The sequence below is a fragment of the Geotrypetes seraphini genome, chromosome 11 (genome assembly GCF_902459505.1).
Source record: "Geotrypetes seraphini chromosome 11, aGeoSer1.1, whole genome shotgun sequence".
NCBI classification, from domain to species: domain Eukaryota; kingdom Metazoa; phylum Chordata; class Amphibia; order Gymnophiona; family Dermophiidae; genus Geotrypetes; species Geotrypetes seraphini.
Genome location: NC_047094.1, coordinates 28,259,052 through 28,277,110, shown reverse-complemented (window position 1 = coordinate 28,277,110; position 18,059 = coordinate 28,259,052). Strand labels below are relative to the sequence as shown.

General features: G+C 42.2%; 2 protein-coding genes across 5 annotated transcripts in view; one reads left to right on the top strand and one right to left on the bottom strand.

Annotated features, from left to right (window-relative positions):
• Window positions 1–15,019, top strand: part of VPS35L (VPS35 endosomal protein sorting factor like) — a 153,196-nt gene extending 138,177 nt beyond the window's left edge. For all 4 annotated transcript variants that reach the window (XM_033962939.1, XM_033962941.1, XM_033962940.1 and 1 more), the window contains 2 exons: window positions 11,529–11,675; window positions 14,177–15,019. In XM_033962939.1, coding sequence (XP_033818830.1) covers window positions 11,529–11,675; window positions 14,177–14,275 — 246 coding nt within the window. In that variant the 3' untranslated portion in view covers window positions 14,276–15,019. The remainder of the gene's footprint in view (window positions 1–11,528; window positions 11,676–14,176) is intronic.
• The window catches only part of KNOP1 (lysine rich nucleolar protein 1), a 69,532-nt gene that overhangs the window by 14,436 nt on the left and 37,037 nt on the right, over window positions 1–18,059 (bottom strand). The window lies entirely within an intron of this gene.

Here is an 18,059-nt window from a genome sequence, read left to right as displayed (position 1 = left end):
ATGACGCTTAGCGGCCCCTAACACCTAAGTGGGTATTTCAATGGGCGGAGCATGACTTAGGTCCCAAAATTTAGGTGCCTGAAATGTAGGCCTTTAAAACCTTGGCCTACATTTCAAGGGCCTAAGTTTTAACATAGGCGCCGCTAGCCGCAATTCTGTAAACGGCGCCTAAGCGTGATTGACGTGTGGCCGACGCTGGCCAATTTAGGTGCTGTTTATAGTATCAGCCCCATAGTTGGAACTTCTATAAATAGACACTCTGGGATGAGCACTCGTTGCTAGAAGAGCATTGAGGGCCAAATTCTGTGCTTCATTTTGGGCATGAGGATTTAAGCCAGCTGAAAACCGGGTGTAAATCATGATGCTCAAGTTGGGCGTGGATCTCAACTCTTGTGTGACAGTGTGCATCTCTTGTGAATGCCACACCTCTGCCTCTCAACGCAGCCACACCCCTTTTGAGTTGCACGCAATCCAAATACCTATTGTTAAAGAATAGTGTGCAGCCAGACCAGCACCCAAATCATAAGAAGTCCAAATAAAGGGCTATATTCACTAAGCAAACCAATTGTGTACCGATCATTTTGCGACCATTTAACTATCTAATTTCCCTCTGGCCTGATTCACTTACCTCTCTTGCGATCCGCTTGGAATCCTTGTATGCAAATGAGGTGAAATGCATGCAAATTCGACAGCGACCTGATTCACTGCACCAAATTTCCGATCCGACTGGGCTGGCCGATCACCTGAAGAAGCGACTGCTGGGGACCAGTCGAAAACATTTTCCCGACTGGAAGCCCTGCTCTCTGCCCTGCAATCTCTCCTGCCTGCTCTCCCCGAATGCCGCCCTGCTCTGCCTCGATCTTCCCCTGCCGCATTGCCGTTCTTCTGCCCTTCCCCGAAGCTCTCCTGCCCTTCCCCAGCCAGCGAGCCCGTGGTTTTAACCCGTGGGTTAAAACCACGTGCTCCATTTATCTTTTTGTGAGGGCGGCAACTGGCAAGAGCGGGACCAGCTTTTAGGAGCCACGCGGGTTGGGGGTCAGTGGAGATGGTGGCGTTTCCCCGAAGTCAAAAGTTAAAAAAAGATTGCTGCTCCTATGGTCTGCATGTTTAAGTTTACTGAATCAGTCGGACCTGCCGTGATCGGAACCCGATCGGACAGGTTAGTGAATCCAGCCCAAAGTGCTTGTTAACTTCAATAATGTTTATATTTATTGAAAACTATACTGCTACTAATGACTGGGGAGTCAATTCAGAGTGGTTTTACAAGAGCTTCTGTAAAGGTGTTACAATACAGAGTTAGTGTTTTCTGAGATGATTTTCAATACAGACACATTTATACCGTAATCATCCTATGTATATACACATATAATACTAGTATCGTGTACTATGTTCCTACTAAATCCTACTTATACCTGTATCGTGTTCCATGTTGTGTTCCCAATGGGGACTAGCCAGCTATCTCCTCTAAGTTGCTTTATTAGTTAAAGTAGTCTGTGAAGAGGATGATCTTTATTAATCATAAATCATTTAATTATATTGGACACTCTTTTTACAGACTCTGAGGAATATTTTATCAAATATGCGAGTAGATACTCCACAGCTAAGCCAATTTTGGAGCATGTGTAAACCATGTGTTCGCATTTGTGCTCATTGGGGTAGTTTTGTGATTCTCTTTTTATAAAGGCACATTGGAGCCTATGTTGCCTTTATGAAATATGTGCCTTTTAGAATGTCTGCTTTACAATTACTGTGTAAGATTCAATAGAAAGAGGTTCCTGCTGATAACCAAACCTGAAAAACAAGCTTGCGCTTTCCACAGTGATCTTAAAATTTCCGGTCGGTTAGAATCTCAATTCATTTGCTCAACTACTATTAGAGAATTATTTTTTTTAATGTTTTTGGCATCACTCTACATGACTCATTAGGTTTAAACAAGACCTCGATCATAATGTTATAATGGTCCATTGCATTTAAATCATATAAAAGAGAATTGAATTTTATTACCTATAAAACTTGTTCAGAAATAGTTTGGGGCATTTAATTTTTGTTGTAATCTTATGGTAACAGTTCTGCAATGTTTTTCTCCATTTTATTCATTTAGGATTTTCTAGCTCACCTTTTTACTTTCTAGGGTATACAAAATAGAGCCATCAATATCGATCATTTTTCCATAACGTTTTCCCACAGGAGCTCAGAACAGTTTACATGAATTTATTCAGGTACTTAAGCTTTTTTCCCTGTCTGTCCTGGCAGGCTCACAATCTAATGTACCTAGGGCAACAGGGGGATTAAGTGACTTGCTCAGGGTCATGAGGAGCAGCATGGCTTTGAACCCACAACCTCAGGGTGCTGAGACTGTAGCTTTAACCACTGCGCCACACACTCCACCCATGCACAGACATGCCTGAAACTTTATAGCCAAATGAGGGCCACATCTGTGCAAGACAAAAGCTTGCAGTAATTGTTCTGGAGAGCGGTGCCAAAAAAATTATGAAATGCATCTCTGCCTCTTGGGCTTCTGGGTTAACTAGACTTGATCTTTACCAGGCCACTGTATTATGAGCTTTCATTCATAATTGTTCTTAGGTGTCATCGACTTTTGCTCGAGTCCTAGAAACTTGATGAATTACAGATCTAGAAAGAAATCAGTTTTGTGCTAGTCCGGTAATAATAATAATAACTTTATTTTTCTATACCGCCATAATCTTGCAACTTCAAGGCGGTTCACAATGAAGAAAAGCTATACAAGCAGCGAATTACAGGGTATAGGTAGATAAGAGAACATTGAACGGTCAGTGAAAGTACAAGGTCAGGGTCAGTTACAGGGTCAGTAAATTACAAGGTTCACAATAAGTAACACTATACAATCAGCGAATTGCAGAGCGGATGTAGATAGGAGAACACTGTGCGGTCAGAGAATTACAAGGTGCAAGATGGATTAGAAGAAAATATACATAGGTTGTTGAAGAATTTACTTGTTTCCATATTACATTAACATGATCGGGCACCTCCAGCGTCATCACCCATGGTTGTTTTCAACGTGTCCAGCCATCTGATTGGAGGTTGCCCTCTTGGCCTGATTCCTTTCAGTCTTTGGAGAAGAACATAATGTTCTTCTCCAATGATCTTTCTCTTCTGACAGTATGACCAAAATAAGACAGTCGTAACTTCATAATTTGGGTTTCTAGTGACATAGTCTGTCTGATCTCTTCCAGAATCGATTTGTTAGTTCTTCTGGTAGTCCTAACAAATCAATTCTGGAAGAGATCATTCATAACTACCCTAAGGATTTCCCCCATTTTTAATCATGCAGAGACGGCCTTCAGCTAGGGGCTACATACTGTAACTTCCTCTGAAATAGCACATGTCCATCCTGAATCTGTTCAATAGGCATTTCCGTCCCAGGGATCTACAGACCATTTTTGTTTATTGTAAACTTGATATCCTGCTGAATGTAAAAAGTCACAGCGGCTTACACAATAATCGGTTCTATTATAAAATAGAGAAAAGGAATGCCAGCTATGTAAAAGGAAAGAAACAATTATTCAAGTTTCATGCAAACTCTAAAACCATTAAAAAAAATTTTTTTAAAGCTAAAATTAACAATTCAAAAATTTACAGTTCTTGCAGCTCCCCAAAAACGCTTACCCAAATCAAAAGAATTACCCTAAGGAAATGTCAAAAGCCTTTTGAAAAAAGAAAGTTTTCAAAAGACTTAAATTTAGGGAAAGAAAGTTTAAAATGTATATATGGAGATAAATTATTCCAAAAGAATGATGAAAGGAAAAAAATAAGCAGATTTACGTGTAGTTTCATGATCAAATTTAGGTACACTAGATAGATTATGAGCCCGCTGGGACAGACAGGGAAAAATGCTTGAGCACCTGAATAAATTCATGTAAACCGTTTTGAGCTCTTTTAGGAGAACGGTATAGAAAATCGAATAAATAAATAATCGGTTAGAATCTAAAGAGCATAAAGAACGCAACAGAGTTTATGGCAATGTAATTGCAGCTAAATAAGGGGATTGTCCATAGTGTAAAGCTCTGAAAGTCAAATATAGTATCTTAAAGGAACATCAAAATTGTACTGGTGGCCAGTGTAATGGAATCAACAATGGAGAAATGTGATCATATGGTTTAGCCTTACAAAGGAGTCGGCAGATGACGCATTCAAGATATTAGAAATGCCACAATATCCAGAATTACAATAAGGGGGATTCTTCAGGGAGTGGAAGAGTAGCTTAGTGGTTAGTGCAGTGACCTGGGTTTGATTCCCACTGCAGCTCCTTGTGACTCTGGGCAAATCACTTAACCCTCCATTGCCCCAGGTACAAAATTAAGTACCTGTCTTGTATACAGGCAGTCCCTGGGTTACGTTTTTTAAGTTGGATTTGTACGTAACTCTGAACTTGTACATTTTAAGATTCTCGCTGCTTACCTCCGCTCCCAGCTGACAAAAGGGCCAACTGTCCCTTCCAGTGTTCCCTCTAAGGTACAGCATGCACAACCACACACTGTTCTTAATGTGGCCATGCATCATTCCTGAATCTGTGTAGGCGTCTATGCCACTGGAAAGACTGCTCAGTGAAATCAAATGAAACCACAACTGCGTTCTTAAGTAGCAACATTCTAGAGCTCGTATTGTGATGTCATAATGCCTCATTCCACCAATGCCTAAGAGCCAACGTCATCGGTGATGTCACAATGGCTTGATTATTCCTATACAGGCAGTCCCTGGGTTAAGAACGAGTTATGGTTTTAAAGCTGTTCTTAAGTCGGATTTCTATGTAACCCAGAACTTGCTGCTTACCTCCACTCCCAGCTGATAAAAGGGTCAATTGTCCCAGTGTTCCCTCTAAGGTACAGCATGCATAATCACACACTGTTCTTTATGTGGCCATGCATCATTCCTGAATCTGCTGCAGGAGAAGTGTAGGAGTCTATGCCACTGGAAATACTGCTCAGTGAAATCAAATGAAGCTGCAACTGTGTTCTTAAGTATGAGTCATACTTAAATCGGGAGTCTGTAACTCGGGGACTGCTTTGATTGTAGCCACAGAAAGGTGGTATATTGAGTTTCATCCCCTTTTTCTTTCTGTACTGTAGAATTTTGCCAATGGCATACCTAATTATTTATTAAATTTATAAATCTATACATTATTGAACTGTGATGCTGAAGCACAGCTCTCCGGACAAGTAGGTATGGACTGTTTCCAGCAGTTGATGCGTGCAAACTGTTGATGTGGTTAATCCCTAGCTTGGCTCATACATTTGTAAATGAGATATATGCATAGAATTGGATACACTGACGTTGATAACTAGTTTTCATTTACTTCCAGTGCTTCAATAATAATGTATAACATTGACCATATGTAATGCTGGCTTAATTTATAGAGGACTCAAGCGAAGTATGAAATAGAGTAATTACCGTAGTCGGCCAGCAGTGATTGTGCAGCTGCTTCAAACTGATTTGATTACTCTAGTAATTTGGCTGCCATCTTTCAATCAGAAAGCTTAAACGTGTTGGCTCTAAAATAACAAATAAAATCTCAACATGTTTAGCGAGACATACTTGTAGTCTTGTCTATTCTTCCTTGCTTGGGTAGTTTTATATCTCTTTGGACAAGCAGGAAATGTGGTGGTGGTGCTTTCCATCCATCTCCTTTTCCATGCCATTCAACCAACTGCACACAAGAATGTCTAGCACCTACCGATACTGGGAACTAGAATGAAGCCCAGAATGGAATCTTCATATGACCTTGAGCTGTGTGGAATTTTAACCCCAAGGCCATAGGAGATCTTGCAGACTAGCAAATAGGCAAAAGTAGCTAATTTACCGTACTGGTCATGTGTTCTATGCATTGGCAGAAGCATGCCTGGAGAGGAGTTTTGGAGAAACACACAAACTTTCAAAAGAGGATTTTTTAAAATTTTGTTTGGTTTATGGATTTATAGAATGGCATTCTTCAGATTTTTGAATAGCTGATGGATCTTGATACAAGAAGCTATTAAAAAAATAACGGCAATACTACTTGTATTTAATTAGCTGATGATCTTGCCCACAAGGCACTGGTAATTGCAATCTTTAGACATCAATCTCGCTGGCTTGTTGGTCCTGCTATGTCTACATATCTCAAGCAAGTGCAAGAAGGCCTTCTGCATTCCCAAAGCTTTGGAAAGGAGCAAACTTAGTGGGAAAACAAGTGGGCGGTATCTTTCTCCGCCTTTTGCTATCACGGTTTCAAAACTAATATATCTATAGCCTTTCATACCCAATTGGAGAAAGAAACCAATTGTCTTTTTCCACCTGGAATCCCAGTACAATATTAGTGTCAGCTTTTCATAGGTACCAGCCATAGAATTTCTGAGTATGACTCAAGAACATAGAAGGAAAACCATGGCCCAGCATTCAGTCTCCAGCAGATCTCTTTCTCCTAGTAAATTTCCAGGGATCAGTAATGACTCTCTGAAGTGTACCCTGCTGATATTTTTAATGGTTACTCGAGAAGCTTCTCCAAACCTCTTTTGAATCCCACTGTGGTGGCCACCTTTACTATATCCTCCAGCAACAGATTCCATAGCTTAATTGGACTCTGCATGAAAAAAAGAATTTGATCTGTTTTCCATTAGTTTTGAGTAGTATCCTCTTGTTTTTGTGTTTTGACAGGTTAAACGACTGATACCTGTTTAACCATTTAACCTCAGTCATGATTTTAGAAACTTCTATCATATCCTTCAGTCAGCTTCTCTTCAAGCTTGTTTAGCCCACTTCCCCCCTCCCCCCCTTCATAAGGGAAGTGTATCCCTTTATGATTTTTTTGTTACCTTTCTCTCAAACTTCTTTAGTTGCACTAACATTGTTTCATAGATGTACTTATTCAGCTCAATAAAATTAGTGACACCTCTTAGAAGCACATACCGTATTTTTCGGACCATAAGACGCACCCTAGATTTAGAGGAGGAAAACAAGAAAAAAACATTATGAACCAAACTCTCCCTGCTCTGCACCCAACCCCCTACTCTTTGCCAAGCTCTGTACCCAGTCCCCCCCTCTGGTGGTTTAGTGGCTGGCAGGCAGATAGGCCCCCCCCCCCCCCGCAGACAGGCAGGTCCCGGCTCCCTTCCCTCATACCTAATTCCCTCCGTACCTATTTTTAATTCAGGTGCCCCCCATATCTATTATTAATTCATCAGGGCCCAGTCCCGGCCCTCATTACCTTATCTCAATTCCACTGCCCTCCCTCGCTGGACGCGACTGCCTCTCTGGTGGCAGAGCGGCGCACAAGGCTGCCTGCCTGGTCAGCTGACGCGGCCTTCTCCTCCTCTCCAGTGGCAGAGCAGCGCATAAGGACACACTTTAAGTACAACCCTCCTTAGCATAGTCTTCCTCATCTATACGAAATTGTCGTAAAATATGTTGGATGCTACTAGGCGTGATAACCTGTCCACATAAACCTGGAAGGAGCTGAAATGATTAATCTAAATGGAACAGTTGGGGCCCATTGTGTGAAGGCCAGACAATAAATGATTGGTGTGGTTTTGAATTGTTTCTGAGAGTGCTCTGGTACTGTTTTTCCTGTAGAACCATTCTACATAGTTTTTATAGGGGGGGGGGAGTAATTCACTAGCGGAGAGAGAGGGCTGATATAATGACAATGGCTGCTGAAGGACCTGGCTAAAAAACGTAGTAGCTAAGAGTAACAGGTGGGAATGGAGGAGTAACCTATGAGCTAAGCAAGAAAGAACCTGCAACAAGTGCCGCTGCAGGCAGGAAGGAGCAGCCTAGCTGGACTGCCCTGAAGGAAATGAGTGCGGCCCTGGAGTGAGTAAGTAAGGGAGAGAGAAGATATGATCTGGGAGAAGGGGGAGGGAAGGAGCGCGTTGGGACATGGGAGGGACACAATTTTGGGACAAAGGCTGGAAGGTAGGGAGGGGTGGGCACGAACTCGGGACACAGAAGGAGGTGAGGGGGAATCAACTTGGTACACAAGGGAGGGAGGAAGGAAGAGGGCACTAACTTGGGACATAGGAGGGCTCTGCACATCCACCAAGCAGAGCTGGAGCTTAATGGTGAGCTGCAATCAGCAACTGGTGCGCTGTGGTGTAAAGCAAGTTCCGTGGCTACGCAGTTTAGAGGTAACATTGGATGACTAAAGTTCACCTAGAGTGTTGAATACCCTTGTTCTGGCCCTTCCCTTAGCCAGTAAAGTTTTTAGGATATTCCTAGTGAATATGCATGAGATAGATTAGCATAAACTGCTTCCATTGCATACAGATTCCTTTTATGTATAGTCAGCGTGGATCTCCCAAAAACCCGACTAGCTAGGGGCAAGCAGTGCAGTAGAAGACACTTGTTTTTGCACTGTACGGATCAGCTGCCTTCTTTGGCCGTCAGCTTCTGGCACTTTGTTACAACAGGTTTGATCCTGGAAATAGATCCAGCTGTCTTCAGTGCAGGCTAAAAAAAAAACTGCTGCAAATAATGATTCAGTTTATTATACGATAACTTCCATTAAACTGCATCAATTGGCTTGAAAGAGAGGAACAGGGAGGAGGAGAGGTTGATTCTGACCCCATAAAGTACCTTCCTGAAAATATCCAGAAAAGAATGCAATCTAGGCCTTTTTCAGTAGGGTAGCACTGAAACTCTAAAAGAACTCAGGCTGGGTGCATGGTATTTATGTTCTTTCTTGTTTCTAGAAGGTAAGAGTTAGGATGAAAATTTATAGGGGAAGAAATGATATACTGAATGTGGTAACACAATGCCTGTCTCTTTGAGCAAGAAACCAGAATATGTGGCTGTGCACGCTGGCACTAAAATAGGATATTTGCATTCACTGCTGATAATATACTGGCCAAAACTGGTACGGGGCTGCCTATTTTACATAAAAACATAAGTCATGCCATGCTAGGTTGTAGAGGGAAGGGAAAGGGAACGAGGACTTGTAAACTGCCTTTTTGTGGCTTTGACATTCAAAGCGGTGGGCACTGGAGGATTAAGTGACTTGCACAGGGTCACAAGGAGCAGCACTGGGAATTGATCTCATAACCTCTGGGTACAGAGGCAGAAGCTCTACCAGTGAGCCACACCTTTCCCCCTGCGTTACATTAAAAAAAACATAAGTCATGCCATGCTGGGTTGTAGAGTCCAAAGGTGTTGTCTTGAGGTTAGAGCAACAGGATGTCAACCAGAGAAACCCAGTTCTCAAGTACAGACTTAGATTGTTAGCCCTCCAGAGATGGGGAAATACCTACTGTACCTGAATGTAGATTACCTTGGGCTCTTACTTTAAAATACAAAATAGTATCTCTGAATCTCCCATCCATAAAACACCCATGGATCTTGTCTGTCCCAGTATGGCATTGTGTCTCGAACTAACATCATTTCCTGTTGCTCGCTTGTTCCCAAAGTCAGAGGTAGGAGTCTCCAAATTCACTTTGCTAATAAACTGTTTAGGGACCTCTCATCAAATAATGTTCAAACTAATATTTTTGTTTCCTACTTTATTATTTAAATTTCCCAAGAATTCTATAGTTTCAACGGTTCTCCCTTCTGCTTCTATTTCCTATCTCCCCTCTTTTTCAACCTTTCAAAGTCCTTTAGACCATTGTAGTCTTATTAGAATGTTTATTTTCTTATTTTTTTTCTCATCTATCTCTATTTTATTTTTTCATTACTCTACTAATTGTCATTTTTCTAGGTACTTTAGTTAGATTGTGAGCCTTCGGGATAGTAAGGGAATATCTAAGTACCTATTTTACTTATAATTTTAATGCACCCTATTGTCTATTTTTTCTGTAAACCGCTTAGAATCCTAACGGAGTTTAGCGGTATGTAAGAAATAAATTACATTATATTACATTAATATGTATAAACATTTAACCCCAGTTATCAGCTAGCTTTGACTGCACCCTCGGCAACTCTTCATTGGGCTTTGACTGACAAAATACATTTTTTATTAATAGTTTAAATACATCTAAAAATATATTAAAGCAAAGGCAAGAAAAAAATTGGAAATTTTCTAAAAATGCAATTTCTCGGAACAACACATGTCCAGTTATGAAGAAGCTCTAACATATTAACATATGTAACAAGAAACACATGTTTATGTTTGTTTATTAGGACTTGCCAAAATGGGATCTAATCAAAGAAAAAACTGTGAAACGTAGCCTAATTATTTATGTTAAATCTGTTTTTATTGATAGACAAAGACATACATAGCAAATGCATGAGAGCCAAGTACAACCATTACTATCAACAGAACAGAATAGCTTATTCATCAATCCTTTTGGATATAAACTGTTTTATGACTATATTTATATTTATTTTTTTATGATTGTTCATTAAAGACTTGGAATCTTGTACATCTCCACTGCAGTTTTTGCCTTTGTCATTCGACTCGATATTTTACTGCAGTTCTGTTGGATTCTTTGTTTCTGCCTTTGAGAACCAAGTACAACTATTACTATCAACAGAACAGAATAGCATATACATCCTGTCTACTATGGACCAAACATCAACCCCGAATTCCCCACCCCTTTATAGAATAAAACTGGTTGTTAAGGAAAAGGCATCAAAGAACAATGGAGAGCATGAATGTGAAATCACCATAATGAAGCAAAAGAAACAGCGACATATAAACAGCCAAAGTTAAATGCAGAAAAGATATATCCTCAAAGAATTGTCTATGAGCCAAAATCTGTCCAAATTAGCATTCCCACCCTCCAACCCACCCAACTACAGCAAAACCTGAGTCCCAAAGTGCAAGCAAAGCCACATATCTAGACAAACCCAAGGAGGTCAAAATACTGTTCCAAACCCACAACTTGGGGGTTCCGAACAAGAATAGAAAGAAACAAAAGGGGAACACCCCTATAAAAGAGCAAGAGATCCAAGTAGCAGAAAAGAGATCCTGGCACCCCTAAAGGGCCATGTCCCTTAGTGTATTCATCATTTGGCTACGGGCCTTTGGAGGCAAGGACTGTAAATATGAGTCCCAAATAGATAAGAAAAGCTTCCTTCGTTTATATGTAGCCCTTTCGTCCTGCATTTCCCAAACGATCAATCTAGCAATGTGTGTGTAGCCTCATTATTTAAACCCTCTATACCAGTGGTCTCAAACCTGCGGCCCGGGGACCATATGCAGCCCGCCAGGTACTATTTTGAGGCCCTCGGTATGTTTATCATAATCACAAAAGTAAAATAAAACAGTTTCTTGATCATATGTCTCTTTAGCTATAAATGACAATATTATTATTAAGACTTAGCCAAAAGGAAAAATGTATAAACTATAAAGAGTTTTACCTCATGCAAAATTGTCATTTCTTTACTAAGACATTAACTATTTTTTCTGAGGCTCTCCAAGTACCTACAAATCTAAAATGTGGCCCTGCAAAGGGTTTGAGTTTGAGACCACTGCTCTATACTAACCTCACTTATGGAGAAATATGACAAAATACAAATTTCCTTAACTTAGTCTGTCATAAATGTTGAAGTCTTATAGATTCTTTTGTTTTCTATTGCAGACTTTGAAGCGTCAGAGCCAGCTAGCACTGTCGCTCTTTCATAGCATTTTAGCTCACGGTGATCTGCGGAACAATAAACTGAATCAGCTTGCCGTTAACCTGTGGAATCTGGCCCAGAAGCACGGCTTTGCTGACACGAAGACCATGGTAAGGGAGGCAGAGTGTGGACAGCACTGGCCCACATTTACTCAGACCTTGTTATACCGAGATCCTTTGTGGGTTTTTAGCATCAGACAGAGTACCGTATTTTCACGCATATAACGCGCGCGTTATACACGATTTTACAAACCGAGTATAACCATGCGCGTTATATTCGTGAGCGCGTTGTACACATTTTTTTTACATAGTTCCCCCCCCCCCCCGACATCCGATTCATCCCCCCGCAGGACCGCTCGCACTTGCACCCCTACCCCGAAGGACCGCTCGCACCCCCACAGCCTCCCCACCCTCCCCCCCCATCATGGAGAAGCTGCCTACCGTTGTCCTGCTGCTTCCTCTGCCGGCGGTCCCGCCCCTTCTCTGAGCCCTGCGTCTGCATTGCTTCCTCTTCCGGCGGTCCCGCCCTTTCTCTGACGTCAGAGAAAGGGCAGGATCGCCGGAAGAGGAAGCAGCGCAGACGCAGGGCTCAGAGAAGGGGCGGGACAGCCGGCAGAGGAAGCAGCAGGACGATAGGCAGCTTCTCCTTGATGGGGGGGGTGGGGAGGCTGTGTGAGTGCGTGTGCAAGTGGTCCTTTGGGGTGGGGGTGCGAGCGGTCCTGCGGGGGGGGGTGAATCAGACGTCGGGGGGGGCATCAGGCTTTCAGGGTGGGGACAGGACTTCAAGGGGGGACAGGACTTCAAGGGGGAGAGGAGAGTCGGAGCGGCCAGAGGAGAGTCGGGCGGCGACGGGAGAGTCGGGGCGGCATGCGCGGTATACGGGTGTGCATGGTATATAAAAATTTCTTTACATAAATTATAGTTTCCCACGCGCTAAACCCGTGTGCGCGTTTTACACGGGTGCGCGGTATATGAGTGAAAATACGGTAGTTGGGTGGAGATGATGTATTATGTTTGGCATGCCTCTATATATTCAATGTTATTTAATGAGCTTGATGCACTGCTTCAGGAAGTTAACATCAAATAAAAACAAGTGATAGCTTTCTTTATAAAATGGTGGAGGCAATATTGTCATTACTATACTGAAACATAGCAAAATGAAGGCAAATAAAGACCATATGGCCTCTCTAGACTGCCCAAACTGGAATTCATTTTGCCAGCATCAAAAGGTTCTGACCATAAGTACCCTTTCCACTGTTGTTGTTGATTAAAGCATAAGAAAGGTATACGGCTAGCTCCTTAATATTTTGAGAGATTCCAAGAAACCGCTATAGGTGAACGGATTCTTGTGATCAGACCTGAGACTGTCTTGATGTTTCAGTGGTTTTCAACATGTTTCTAGACCACCTACAACAGGTCTAGTTTCCAGAATATGGTCAGTGTTCGGGAGGTATAGTTGTATATGTTGGGTCTAAGGTTTGTTTATTTAGGCACCCTGAAAACCAGCCTGTTAGGGAGATGGAGTCTGAAGTACCAGGTTGAAAATCACTTCTTATGTTGTATAGACTTTTAACATTTTATGTATGTAACCCCTTTTGAACCGTTTTGAATAAAAACGGTATAGAAATTTTTTAAAAATAAATAAATAAATAAAATTCCTTGCAACCAGATTCTTAGAAGTGCCAAAATCCACACACTACAGATTGTATGAAAGATGCAAAATATAGATTGAGATATTAAATCGTATAAATAATCACAGGCAGTTGAAAGGGAGGAACTAAGTCCCGTGCCCGTTTACAAGTAGACCCCTGTAAAATTAAAATGGCCGCCTTGTGAGGGGAAGTATCCAGAATGACAGGCTTCCTTTATTTGTCCACACTTTTTGTCTACAGTCAGTAACAGACTGCTTCATTAACTTCAAAACCATTTCTTATTTTTTTTTGCAGCAAACACATAAGGATCAATATTCATCATGGTTTAATTGGGTAGAGGTGGTGGAGATAGAGACTGTGTCTGATTTCAAGAAAGCCTGGGATAGTCACATGGGATCTCTTAGAGAGAGGAAGAGATAATGGTTACTGTGGATGAGCAGACTAGATGGGCCATTTGGCTTTTATCTGCCATCATGTTTCTATAACCATAAAGTTCTATGACATCACGATGCAGGTGTAAAGAGTCTTAGCCAATAGGGAAAGGAGGAGACAGTGGATGCTGCGGATGGGCCATCTGGCCTTTTGCCATCATGTTTCTATTAAACTACACTGACCAAACTGGAAGCACGTATTTGGCAACAATTAACTGGAGAGTACTTCTGGATATCTGTTCTGCTGCAGTGCTTTCCAGTTAGTGCTGTGGTGGTCTGGACACCATTTATATTCAGTGGTGGTACTTGGTTAACTTAGAACAGCAAAAGGTTGAGTAGCTGTCCAGGTACTTGAGTAAAATCTCAGTGGCTGTCCCAGTCCTATATATTCAGTGACAGTACCTGGATAGGGGGGTCTAATTCATTGGAATGCTGCAGCTTTAATATTGCCCCATAGTAATTTGCATTTTGTGTTTTTAATTACACTTCGATATGCCAATATAACTTTGCATTTTCATTTCCATTCTAGGTGAAAACATTGGAGTACATCAAGAAACAGAGTAGCCAGTTTGAAATGAGGCATTTTTCTGAGCTGGCACTGAGACTCCCATTGCAATCTAGAACCTAAAGCTTTGGGCTCTTTTTTTTCCCCCCCATTGTCCTTTGCTTGGAGAAAAGCAAAACTTAGCCAAGTGGCAGAATCCTGTGCTCCGCCCAGATCGGCTGACGTTGGTCCCTTTGCTGGCTGTAGCTTTCGACTGTGCAAGAACTGCTTTTCTGCTCGCCAGTTTTGAAATGATTCGGTTGTGTTTTTCTTCATAATTCCCATCTGGACATAAAAACATCTCTTCAGTTTGAGGTCAAGTGTTAAAACACAGTGATAGCATAAAGGTTTGCATTTTTCTTGGTTTTCATAAACCTCCAGAATTGACCTTGTGTGATACATCCAGTGCTGTAGACTGAATAGAAAATTGTAAGCCAGAACTCTTTAAGAATTGCTCCTAAAAAGCACCATTTTTAATTTTGCCTTGGGGAGACATTTTTGGATGTTGTATACATTTTCTTGCTTGAATATTAGTTCATTTCTTCTGGACTTCGGTTACATTTTCAAGACCAATGTTTTTTCACTCGGCAGATTTCATAAAAGAAGTAACTGTTCTGAGTCAAAAGTTATGCTTTTGAAATAAACGTTCCTCGAGGGACAGTATTTGTAGGTGTCTTAGGTAAACTGACTGCAGATATCTGAGTAGAAAATGCACTATAAATGAAGGAAGTTTTTCAGCAATGTTTTCCCATCATTATTAAAATACTGTAGATCTTTATGCAAGAATTCTTAAATCCTTGGAGGCAAGTAAAATATATATTTGAAACATTTTGCATTTTTTATTGGAAATGTGTCCCAATAAGACAGTAGTAGCTTGAAAGTGATTTTTTCTGAGTCAGAGAGACTAGTGGTGGCTGTCTCTCTTTTTAGTTCAATCTTTCTGGCCTCCTAATATGGAAAGAATAAGAACATAAGAATTGCCGCTGCTGGGTCAGACCAGTGGTCCATCATGCCCAGCAGCCCTAACTGAGACCAGCCCTACCTGTGTACGTGCTGGTTCAGCAGGAACTTGTCCAACTTTGTCTTGAATCCCTGGAGGGTGTTTTCCCCTATAACAAACTCCGGAAGAGCGTTCCAGTTTTCTACCACTCTCTGGGTGAAGAAGAACTTCATTACGTTTGTACGGAATCTATCCCCTTTTAACTTTAGAGAGTGCCCTCTTGTTCTCTCTGCCTTGGAGAGGGTAAACAACCTGTCTTTATCTACTTTGTCTTGAGTCCCTGGAGGGTGTTTTCCCTTATAACAGCCTCCGAAAGAGCATTCCAATTTTATACCACTCTCTGGGTGAAGAAGAACTTCCTTACGTTTGTACGGAATCTATCCCCTTTTAACTTTAGAGAGTGCCCTCTTGTTCTCTCTGCCTTGGAGAGGGTAAACAACCTGTCTTTATCTACTTTGTCTTGAGTCCCTGGAGGGTGTTTTCCCTTATAACAGCCTCCGAAAGAGCATTCCAATTTTATACCACTCTCTGGGTGAAGAAGAACTTCCTTACGTTTGTACAAAATCTATCCCCTTTTAACTTTAGAGAATGCCCTCTTGTTCTCTCTGCCTTTGAGAGGGTGAACAACCTGTCTTTATCTACTAAGTCTATTCCCTTCATTATCTTGAATGTTTCGATCATAGAGAGCTGAAGACTTAGGTTGGCAGGGTACCTCCACCGTTGCGTAACCACGAGCAAATCGCCCACCTTCCCATGGACTTGAAAGATAAGAAGCATAGGGGTCCTTTTACTAAGGTGCGCTAGCCGATTTAGCAGACGCTAAATGCTAACGCATCCATTATATTCCGTGGATGCGTTCGCGTTTAGCGCACACCAAATCAGCTAGCACGCCTTAGTAAAAGAGGGGGATAATTTTTAGCTGGGGAACCCTATGACGCCAGAACATCTTTTCCACTAGCGTTGTAAAATGAATGTGTCGCAGCTTCTAACACCCTCTCCGTGTTGATGAGACCTCAGCTGGTCCTTGATACACTGATATAGCCCTGCTGGTGCTTTCCTCCGAGTACTGAAATACCATCTCAACAAAGGCTTTGCTGCCTATTTCTTCTTTAGTAGAGAGATCATTCCTGGAGACTTGAAATTGTTCTCTGTTTTATCCTCTGCTTTTTGACATGTTCATTGTGATGTTGGTTCTCACAGTACCTACAATACACTGTATTTTGGCAGGTCTTCAAGTTTGAAGCCTGACTGCTGACAAGAAGCTGAAGCCATAAATCACAAATAGTCTGCTACTCTTGTGAAACACACCTTAAAAGGACTTTGCCCTTCAGAATGCAAAAATACCTCTCCCCCCCCCCCCCTCCCTTTTAACAATGACCTACTAGTTTCCTCTGGTTCCTTTGGGCTTCCAAATTCATGCAAGCAAGGTCTGGGACTGATTCCCTTCGGCTTTAACCCCAGCCTTAAATGCTCTCAGCGACCCCAGTGACATGACCAGTGGGCAGAGCTTAAGCTATTCTTGGACCAGGGAATCAGTTGTGATGCCAAGCAGTTCAGGATGGTGAGCTCTAGCAGTGAGATCAGAAATAGAGAATGACACAGTGACAAAATTCATCACCGTTTCCGTCCCCGCGGATAACCGCAGGAAATAATCCCATGTCATTTTCTAGTGTCTTTCAACCTCAGTCCTGCTACCCCAGCATTCTTCAAAGCAAAGCTTGAGGGTCAGTGGTTGTGGTCATTCATACTCTGATTCTTCCCTCTCTCCTTAAAGAATGACATGAAGATGGTTTCCCGCGGGTACGGGAACGGTGATGAATTTTGTCACCGTGTCATTCTTTAATCAGAAATACAGCAGCTGTTTGTTAAGCATTGCAAACTAAGGCAAGTTTATGCAAATGTGCTACATAATTGCCATAATTTGTACAGCAAAAGTTAGAAAATTCTGTCTGGAGCTGCCACAGGAAACTGGAGGTTGCAACTGTCATCCTTCCCTCTCACCCCAGAGCCCATGAGCGCTGCCTCTGCGCTCTGCAGTATCCCAGCCCAGCTAGGGGAGGTGAAGAACTGATGAAATTCAAACCAAATCATTTTTCTAAATACTGTTGCAATAAAATTTGTGTTTTTGCAGTGTGGGCAGTATTGGGCACCTATTCTGGCTGAATCACATTTGTGTAGGTGAGGTATTGTGAATGTAGAAAACCAATGTGGAAGATCCAAGGCAGGCCAGGGGAGAGGGAGTGCTGATAGAGCATGACAGGAAGTAGTATTACATGCAGCATGTGTTATGAATGTATTGGCTATAAGTGAAGCCCTAACTACCCTGTTTCCCTGAAAATAAGCCTTATCCTGAAAATAAGCTCTGGCATGATTTTTAAAGATGCTCCTAATATGAGCCCTACCCCCAAAATAAGCCCTAGTTAAGATCGACCCCCCAAAGCCCCTCCCCCTGAATGTTCCCAACACTCCCCGACTCCATACCTGACACTAGTGCTGACCCCCCACCCCCCTGAGACATGGCATACCTCCGCTCTGAGGCTTCCTAAAGCAGCAGCGGTGGCAGGGCTCTGAACGGGCCGCTTCGTGGCCTTCCCCATCGAGGCCTTCCCTCTGCCACATATATGGCAGCGGGAAGGCCTCAAAGCACCCCTTCACTGCTGTTTTTTGAGGCCTCAGAGCAGAGGTATGTTGGTCTCATAGTGGGTAAGTGGGGTTCTGCTGTACAGGGGGATGGATGGGAGAGAGGGATAGGAAGATGCTTCACAAGGGGATGGGTGAGAAGGGAGGAAAGATTCACATGGAGGGCTCGTAGAAAAGAAAGAGGAAGAATTGGGGTGGAAGAGAGGAAGGGAGAGATGATTGCTGTAC